At 33.8% G+C, this 9,132-nt stretch overlaps 1 protein-coding gene across 1 annotated transcript; it reads left to right on the top strand.

Annotated features, from left to right (window-relative positions):
* The first annotated feature begins 377 nt into the window (after positions 1-377).
* LOC149144435 (L-ascorbate oxidase-like) lies at positions 378-5,411 on the top strand. Its single transcript, XM_089447680.1, has 5 exons — positions 378-650; positions 731-823; positions 1,002-1,214; positions 4,174-4,365; positions 4,458-5,411. Exons 1-5 carry the CDS (start codon positions 378-380, stop codon positions 5,409-5,411), a joined length of 1,725 nt encoding a protein of 574 aa, XP_089303806.1.
* The last annotated feature ends 3,721 nt before the right edge of the window (positions 5,412-9,132 follow it).

Raw genomic sequence — 9,132 nt, 5'->3', positions numbered from 1 at the left:
TCTAGAACCGAATACAGGTCTGTGGTCACCTGCTAAGGCTGCAATAAAGTCAAAAAAGAAGAAACTGCACTGCAATTCAGACAGCTTTCTGCTTCCATATCGAATCTATCGATCAATTATACACATTTAACAAAAAAGAAAAAAGAGAAAAAAGAGAAGAATGACAAGTTGGTAGTTTAACGGTCTCTCTATATATACCTACGGAGGAGTAGATGTGCAAGTCTATCGCCCTCTGCTATATAAAGCCACTAGGTTAAATACCTCAAACAGTACAGCATTGCAGCAGACTGCTCGTTGAGGTGAGATAGGCTGAATTTTATAGCAGATCAGTAGATTTGTTATAGAAGGGTTTTGATCAGATCGCAAGCGCCATTGCCATGGGAAGCTGCCGATCATCTATCTGCAGCTTCTTGTTGATCTTGGATTTATTAGCCCTTGTGCAAACTGCATTTAGCAGGAGTAGGCATTATAAATGGCAAGTGAATTACTTGTTGTGGTCTCCAGACTGTGTAGAAAGTGTTTTGATAGCCATCAATGAGGGGTTTCCAGGACCTACTATTCAGGCCGAAGCGGGAGACACCATTGTGGTGGAGTTGGAGAATAAACTTCCCACTGAAGGAGTAGTCATACACTGGCATTGCATCCGACAGGTGCTCATTCTTCTTGTTTAGTACAGGGGATATATCCTCGTATGAAATGCAAGTATTCTAAATTGTTTTTCTCTTGGCAGAGAGGAACGCCTTGGTCAGACGGGACCGCCTCAGTTACGCAATGTGCAATCAACCCCGGGGAGACTTACCTTTACAGATTCGTGGTGGACAAGGTATGATCAAATTGATTATGACTCGTAATTTTTCAAGTGAAAAACTCATTTTCATTTGAAAGTGTATATTCGATTCTAATTTTATTTCATTAATGTGCATGAATTAGATTGTTATCATAATTTTGCATAGATTTTTTCTTCAATAGTGTAATCAAGTATATGGAATTAATCGGCGCAGCCTGGGACATATTTCTACCATGCGCACCATGGAATGCAACGGTCTGCGGGTCTGTATGGGCTTCTGATAGTGGACGTTGGGAAGGGCGAAAAGGAGCCGTTTCCGTACGATGGAGAGTTGAATATAATTGTTAGCGACTGGTGGCACAAGAGCATCTACGAGCAAATGACAGGCCTCCATTCGAAACCTTTTCGATGGATCGGGGAGCCTCAGGTAATGTACTCATGCGTATTCATGGTTGTTATTTTCATAACGTCAACAGGAACGTCTAGCACAATCATAACAGAAGTGTGATGCAAGCGTGATGGTTATAAGTGCATCAATATTATCTTTTTATAAAATGTCAGAAGTGTGATTGTTATAAGTGCATAAATATTATCTTTTTATAAATTTGTCTTTTGATAATTTGCATGATAATGCTAATTTTATAATTTTACTAGATGACAATAAATATAGATTTAAAGATAAAGATGCAAGGAACAAGCAGATATGTCAAATTTATTTTTATTATAAAAGATAAATTTAAATTTGAAAAACTAATTTAAAACAAGACATTTATCAATATAATAGAAACATACATTTATTTTATTAATTTATCAAATTAAAGTTAAAAAATATATTTGTAATTTTATAAAATATTATAAAAAATTAATTAATTTAATTATTATAAATATTTAATTAATTTTGTTTATGGATTTTTAAATTGACGGTATATGAGTATATTGTTAAATTCCATGTAAATTTTACTTACCACAAAAAATGTTTGACTTTTTAGTGAAATAAATGGTTTCATAATTACTTTATAAAATAAAATCTGTAATTGGGAATAGAATCAAGTAAGCACCTTTTTATCCATATTCAAATCTTATAAAAAATAAATATATTAAATATATATAATAAATAAAATTAACACTTTTTTATCCACATTCAAATTTAATAAAGTCCCTTTCATCTATATTTAAACCTTACAAGGTGAATATGTTAATATTACATATAATAAATAAGATTTAACTCTCATTTACTCATACTCAAATATTTAACTCTCATTTACTCATACTCAAATATGGTCAAAAATATTATAAAGACCTTACTACATAGTCTCTCTAAAATATTTGTATAACCTAAACAAAAATATTTTTAAATTTATTTTTAATTTTATTCGGATGTCAACGTCATAAATTGTTTACATCTTTTCATATAGTTAATATTTTTATCTTATTTATATATTTATCATTTTATATATTTTATTTTTCTGTTTTATATGATAATATATTATATTATATCTTTTATTTTAATAGGTTTATTTATTAAATAAGTGTAAATATTTATTTATATTTATATAAATATTTATTTATTTTTGTGCATACTTACTTTTAGATGATAGAAATTTAATTAAAATTAATATATTTTTATACATAAATATTTTATATAAATATTGCTTATTAATTAAATTAATTTGATAGTGATAAAATCTCTTTGTCTCATTAAATTTTTATTATATATTTTTTGTTATTCGTTAAATGATTTATAAAATATATATTTTTTTCAATTTTTGGATTATTTTTAATCTACTTCTTCTTATTATAATATCAAACTCTTATCTAAAATTTACAATCTTTGTGTAATTTAAAAAATTATCTTTATTTATATGTTTATTTTTTATCATGTTATATATTTTATTTTTAGTACTTTTAAAATAGCTATAAACCCTTTATCTAGTAAATTATAAATAGTTTATCTAATAATTTATCTTCTTTAATTTTTACTTTTTCATACATTTGATTTTAGTATTGTATCAACTTTTATCTAAAATTTGCTATCTTTCTCTAATTCATAAATCTCTTTTTATTATATAATTTATTTTGGATATAAATATAATAAATAATTTAGTGTTCTTTACTGGATTTCCATCTTCATAATGAAATATATTTTACATAGATTAAAATGCATCTATGTTTTTGTTTTAATTAAATCTATGGCATCATTTCAAACATCATTTAAATCGAATTCAAGATCCCCAATACTTCAAACAAAAAATCCATATCAATATATTGCCACTAAATATGATAATATCTTATCTTTATTTTTTTTATATTAAATAATATAATTTTTTTTTGAATAATGAAAATATCTTTATGTCTATATTTTCTGTGTAACTTGAAAAGTGAGAATGTAAACTTTGAATCTCATTGTTTATATAATAGATGATAACATAATCATGGTCACATGGCCAAATTATCTCAATAAACTTTGTCTTTAAAATATTTTAAAAATTAAAAAAATATTTAATATTTTTGATTATATATATATATATATATATTTTAAAATAATTATTATTTTATATTGAAAATATAAAATCATATATAATATATTTTTCAATAATAATTTTAAACATATATAATATAATTAATCCTTTATCAATTAATATGATAAATTATGTTAATTTTTTTTAATAATCAAATTCTAATTATTTTTTTAATTACTAAATTCATAAACCATTTAAATTATTCAAATCTTCTCATACTTCTTTCCTAAAGTCAAAACTATAATAATACTTTTGATCATTATACTTCTTTCCTCAAGGTCAAAACTATAACAATAATCAAATATATATAAATAGAATAAATCCAATAATTACAGTAATATTAATACTAAATTTATCATTATAACTATTCATGTAAAATTATTTTTAAATAAATTTTATTTGTTTTATATTTTTAAAATAAATCATTAAATCCCCTTTTACAATAAATATAACTAGATAATTACCTTTAACAAATATACTTAGCTTATTCATCAGGTTACAATGCAACACTATTTCTTTTTAGGCCAGTTATACATTACATCTTAGATATGTTTATATCCTTTAACCAGAAAGGATTTAAGTTCGCCTCGCTCACATGGCCTCACCTGTGCTCACCTGTGATTACAATACATCATTGTTAAAGAACCAGATATTATCACATACACTTCATTTTTAATTTCAAACCAAAAAAAATATAATAAACAAATGTTGACATCCTTCCCTATTTATCTTTCACCCTCCCCTTTCTACTATTGAATGATTAGAAGAATCAATTGACATGGTAGATGTTTGTTTCTTTGTGCATAGAGGTACTGTAAGAACAATCTGCCCATTGATCTCACGTGAAAGAATTTGTAGTGTACGCAGTCTTTGCTAATCGGAGGGCGCGGACAGTACAATTGCTCGCTGGCGTCGACTCAAGCCGGAACTAGCAGCGCCAATTGTAACAACACAAATAACCAGTGCGAGCCATTCATTCTCTCGGTGGAAGCAGGGAAGACGTATCGTGTGCGCATTGCCAGCGCCACGGCTCTGTCGTCGCTCAATTTCATTATAGAGGTCTCTATATATTATTATTGAAGCCCCCCTTGCAGACAAGAAAATATGAAATCGATATTCAAATTGAATGTGATTGCTCTTCTATGGTGCAGGGACACACTATGTTGTTAGTGGAAGCGGGCGGAAACTACATCGAACCCCTTGAGGTGGAGGACATGGACATATATTCAGGGCAGACATATTCTTTTCTGGTTAAGGCCGACCTGGATCCGTCCAAGAACTACTGGGCAGCCGTGAATGTGAGAGGGCGACGTCCCAACACACCGCCGGGTTTTGCCATTTTCAACTACATCTCCAATCAAGCTACCACCTGGCCCTCCACTGCCCCACCCGCGATCCCGGCATGGAACGACTTCGCGTATAGCAAGACCTTCGCAAACAAAATCGTGGCCCGAGAGGGTTTCGGCCCCCGCGTTCCGCCCAAATCTGACCGCACGATTGTGCTTTTGAATACCCAGAACTATATCGATGGCTACACCAAATGGGCAATCAACAACGTTTCTCTCGTCCTGCCTGTCACTCCATACTTGGCGGCCTTGAAATACAGGTTGAGCAACGCCTTCGACCATCGAGCAGCCCCGGAAACATATTCTTCTAAAGGCTATGACATTATGAGACCCCCGTCAAATCCCAACGCGGTCACAGGGAACTCCGTCTACTCCCTTAAGTTCAACGCCACCGTCGATGTTGTTCTGCAGAACGCTAACGTCTTGACGCCTAACAGCAGCGACATACATCCATGGCACCTCCATGGCCACGATTTCTGGGTGCTCGCCTATGGCGATGGAGCTTTCAATCCAAGCCAAGACGTTGGCAAGTTCAATCTCCGTAATCCACCGTTGCAAAACACGGTTGTTGTGTTCCCATACGGGTGGACGGCCATCAGATTCGTGGCGGACAATGCAGGAGCATGGGCGTTCCACTGCCACATAGAGCCCCATTTGCACATGGGCATGGGAGTCGTGTTCGCAGAGGGAATTGAGATGCTCGGGAAGCTTCCAAGATCTGGACTTGGATGTGGAGGAACCAAGACATGGTTGCCTTGATAGTACGCTACATTTTCATGCTTTGCATCTTCTGTAGCAATCAGCCAGCTTGCTTTTTATGACTCTATTCGGTTGTGGGGTTGTACATCTTTTTCCTCGCTATCTAATGCCTTTCTTTCGACATTTGAGTTTGAGTTTTTATTTGCATCCACCTGCATCTTGCTATTGTTTAAAGATTTAGTTAAGCAACATTTACATGCCTTTGATAAAACGAGGGAAGTCTTTTGCCTTTCTTTCGACTGGATATGCCCCCAGAATATTATGGAAATGGAAAACATTTTGTTTCTATCTTTGATAATAATTAGAACACTATGTTTCATATGCATCATTCTGTATTACTTAACTAAAAGATTTAAAGATAAAAGTAATGGGAATGCTAACCAGCCTGACTCTTCATCTCCCTTTCTTCAGCCTCTTTTCCTTCGTATTTTTTCGGTTATTTATATTTTTTTTCTCATTACCTTTTTACGTTTACATTATTTTTTATATATTAAATTTTTTTGAAACAATTCATTCCTTTAAACACAAATTTATTATTAATATCATAAACCTAAAAGAAATTCAAATAACATTTACTTTACGTTCCACATATATATAAAACAAATTTTATTTTGCCATACAACTTGTATATCGGTCCATATCCAATAGTATCTGCAACCAACATTCAAAAATCAACTATTTCTACTACTACAATATATCCTAGTCTTATCCGACTTTTTGAGGGTTGACTAAATTTCTCAGATAAATGCGTCTTGCACATTCTATAAATGGAACAAACAAATTCAGTCAACCAAAAGAATTCTTTAAACGTCTGTACCACATGAGAAAGAAACATATTATATATGGAACGTTCTTCTCCATTTTAATTTCTTTATCATTATTTTATTTGCACGTATGCTCGATCCGAAACTAAAAATGTCACACGCAGAAACGAATTAGGCTGTGTTAACTAATTAGTCCTGACACTGTGTTAAAAATTCTTCATCATTCTTTTCAGGATGCTTACTTTTTCCAGCTGTTTCAATGTCAACGAGTCACGCGATGTTGCACAGCCGAAATCAAAATACAGTCAACTCGGTCGCAATAAAAAGTGAACAAAATCAGTGACAAATGCAACCTTTTTGTGGCATGCGTCGACATTATATATATATATATATATATATATCCTCCCACTTAATGAGTTTGACTATTTTGAAGAATGTTGAGGTATAAAAAAAATTCCTACATGATTTGAACAAATCAGAAATAGGAGGTCAGATCACGAGGAAATGGTCATACGTTTGAATGACTTACTTAACGCAGTTGAATCCCAAAAATGATATCTAATATAATGCACTGCGTAAATCCCCCATACTTAAATTCAAAAAGAGTCAAGGGATCTCTACTTGAATGGTTCATGAGGCACAATACTTGCTAAGGTTTTGCAAATGGGGTAGCAAGCTAAGTGGGCTTGATTGTGGGGAAAACTCCACAGTTAAGCGCGCTTGAGCCAGAGGAGTTCTGGGATGGGTGACCTCCTGGGAAGTCCTGGTTACCGGGTGCAAGCCCCGGAAGTGATGATTGATGCTATGTGATTCGTTCTCCACATTTCACTAGTTTCAATCCCACTTCTTCACCCCTGTGAGCATCACCCGATGCAATCAGTGCTAAGTGAACTATTCAAAAATCATGAGAAATTAGTCAGTTACGACATGGAAATGGTCATACGTTTGAATGACTTACTTAACGCAGTTGAATCCCAAAAATGATATCTAATATAATGCACTGCGTAAATCCCCCATACTTAAATTCAAAAAAAGAGTCAAGGGATCTCTACTTGAATGGTTCATGAGGCACAATACTTGCTAAGGTTTTGCAAATGGGGTAGCAAGCTAAGTGGGCTTGATTGTGGGGAAAACTCCACAGTTAAGCGCGCTTGAGCCAGAGGAGTTCTGGGATGGGTGACCTCCTGGGAAGTCCTGGTTACCGGGTGCAAGCCCCGGAAGTGATGATTGATGCTATGTGATTCGTTCTCCACATTTCACTAGTTTCAAGCCCACTTCTTCACCCCTGTGAGCATCACCCGATGCAATGAGTGCTAAGTGAACTATTCAAAAATCATGAGAAATTAGTCAGTTACGACTACCTCTCATGGAAATGGTCATACGTTTGAATGACTTACTTAACGCAGTTGAATCCCAAAAATGATATCTAATATAATGCACTGCGTAAATCCCCCATACTTAAATTCAAAAAGAGTCAAGGGATCTCTACTTGAATGGTTCATGAGGCACAATACTTGCTAAGGTTTTGCAAATGGGGTAGCAAGCTAAGTGGGCTTGATTATGGGGAAAACTCCACAGTTAAGCGCGCTTGAGCCAGAGGAGTTCTGGGATGGGTGACCTCCTGGGAAGTCCTGGTTACCGGGTGCAAGCCCCGGAAGTGATGATTGATGCTATGTGATTCGTTCTCCACATTTCACTAGTTTCAATCCCACTTCTTCACCCCTGTGAGCATCACCCGATGCAATGAGTGCTAAGTGAACTATTCAAAAATCATGAGAAATTAGTCAGTTACGACTACCTCTCATGGAAATGGTCATACGTTTGAATGACTTACTTAACGCAGTTGAATCCCAAAAATGATATCTAATATAATGCACTGCGTAAATCCCCCATACTTAAATTCAAAAAGAGTCAAGGGATCTCTACTTGAATGGTTCATGAGGCACAATACTTGCTAAGGTTTTGCAAATGGGGTAGCAAGCTAAGTGGGCTTGATTGTGGGGAAAACTCCACAGTTAAGCGCGCTTGAGCCAGAGGAGTTCTGGGATGGGTGACCTCCTGGGAAGTCCTGGTTACCGGGTGCAAGCCCCGGAAGTGATGATTGATGCTATGTGATTCGTTCTCCACATTTCACTAGTTTCAATCCCACTTCTTCACCCCTGTGAGCATCACCCGATGCAATCAGTGCTAAGTGAACTATTCAAAAATCATGAGAAATTAGTCAGTTACGACTACCTCTCATGGAAATGGTCATACGTTTGAATGACTTACTTAACGCAGTTGAATCCCAAAAATGATATCTAATATAATGCACTGCGTAAATCCCCCATACTTAAAGTATTTTTTTATTAATATTGAAATAAGAATGGTGATTACAAGCATTTGTCGTGGTGTGCCTATATAGGAATTGACTGGCCACAAAGGTGAAATGATCACATTGTTTGACCTTTGACCCTTCATAATTAATGAAGTCATTAATTATTTAATTAATTATTATTATTATTATTGATGTTGTGATGTCAGAAATTGATCCATAGTAGAAATTTTTATGGTTGACGTTTTGAGTCTAAACTAAGACCAATAGTCAAGACAAAAATCGAGTAGAAGAGAATGAATATCATATAATATCAATAGGAGAGAGTAAATACTATCAAATAAAATGGATGACTATTTAAGATTAAAATCAAATTAATAAATATTAGAATGATATTAATTAAGGAATAAAAGAGGATGAGGTACAATATGATAAGTTTAAGGAAGGAGGATTAGTTATGGTTGATTGGAAATTATGGCTTTGTGTGAGAAGGGGGATCCAATTCTTGCTAACTTCTATCCCTCCATCTCTATTGAGATTGTTGGGATGCTTCATGATTTCCAGAGCCTCGCACATCTTTCCTTTATAATAATGGTTTTCCTCAAAGATTATTTACATGCCTTCTAGATATATGTGTTGACTA

The sequence above is a fragment of the Pinus tabuliformis genome, chromosome X, assembly GCF_031772625.1.
Source record: "Pinus tabuliformis cultivar Carrire ecotype Pingquan chromosome X, CPIR1, whole genome shotgun sequence".
Taxonomy (NCBI): Eukaryota; Viridiplantae; Streptophyta; class Pinopsida; order Pinales; family Pinaceae; genus Pinus; species Pinus tabuliformis.
The sequence above is the reverse complement of the archived record's forward strand: the minus strand, read 5'-3'. Positions and strand labels throughout refer to the sequence as shown.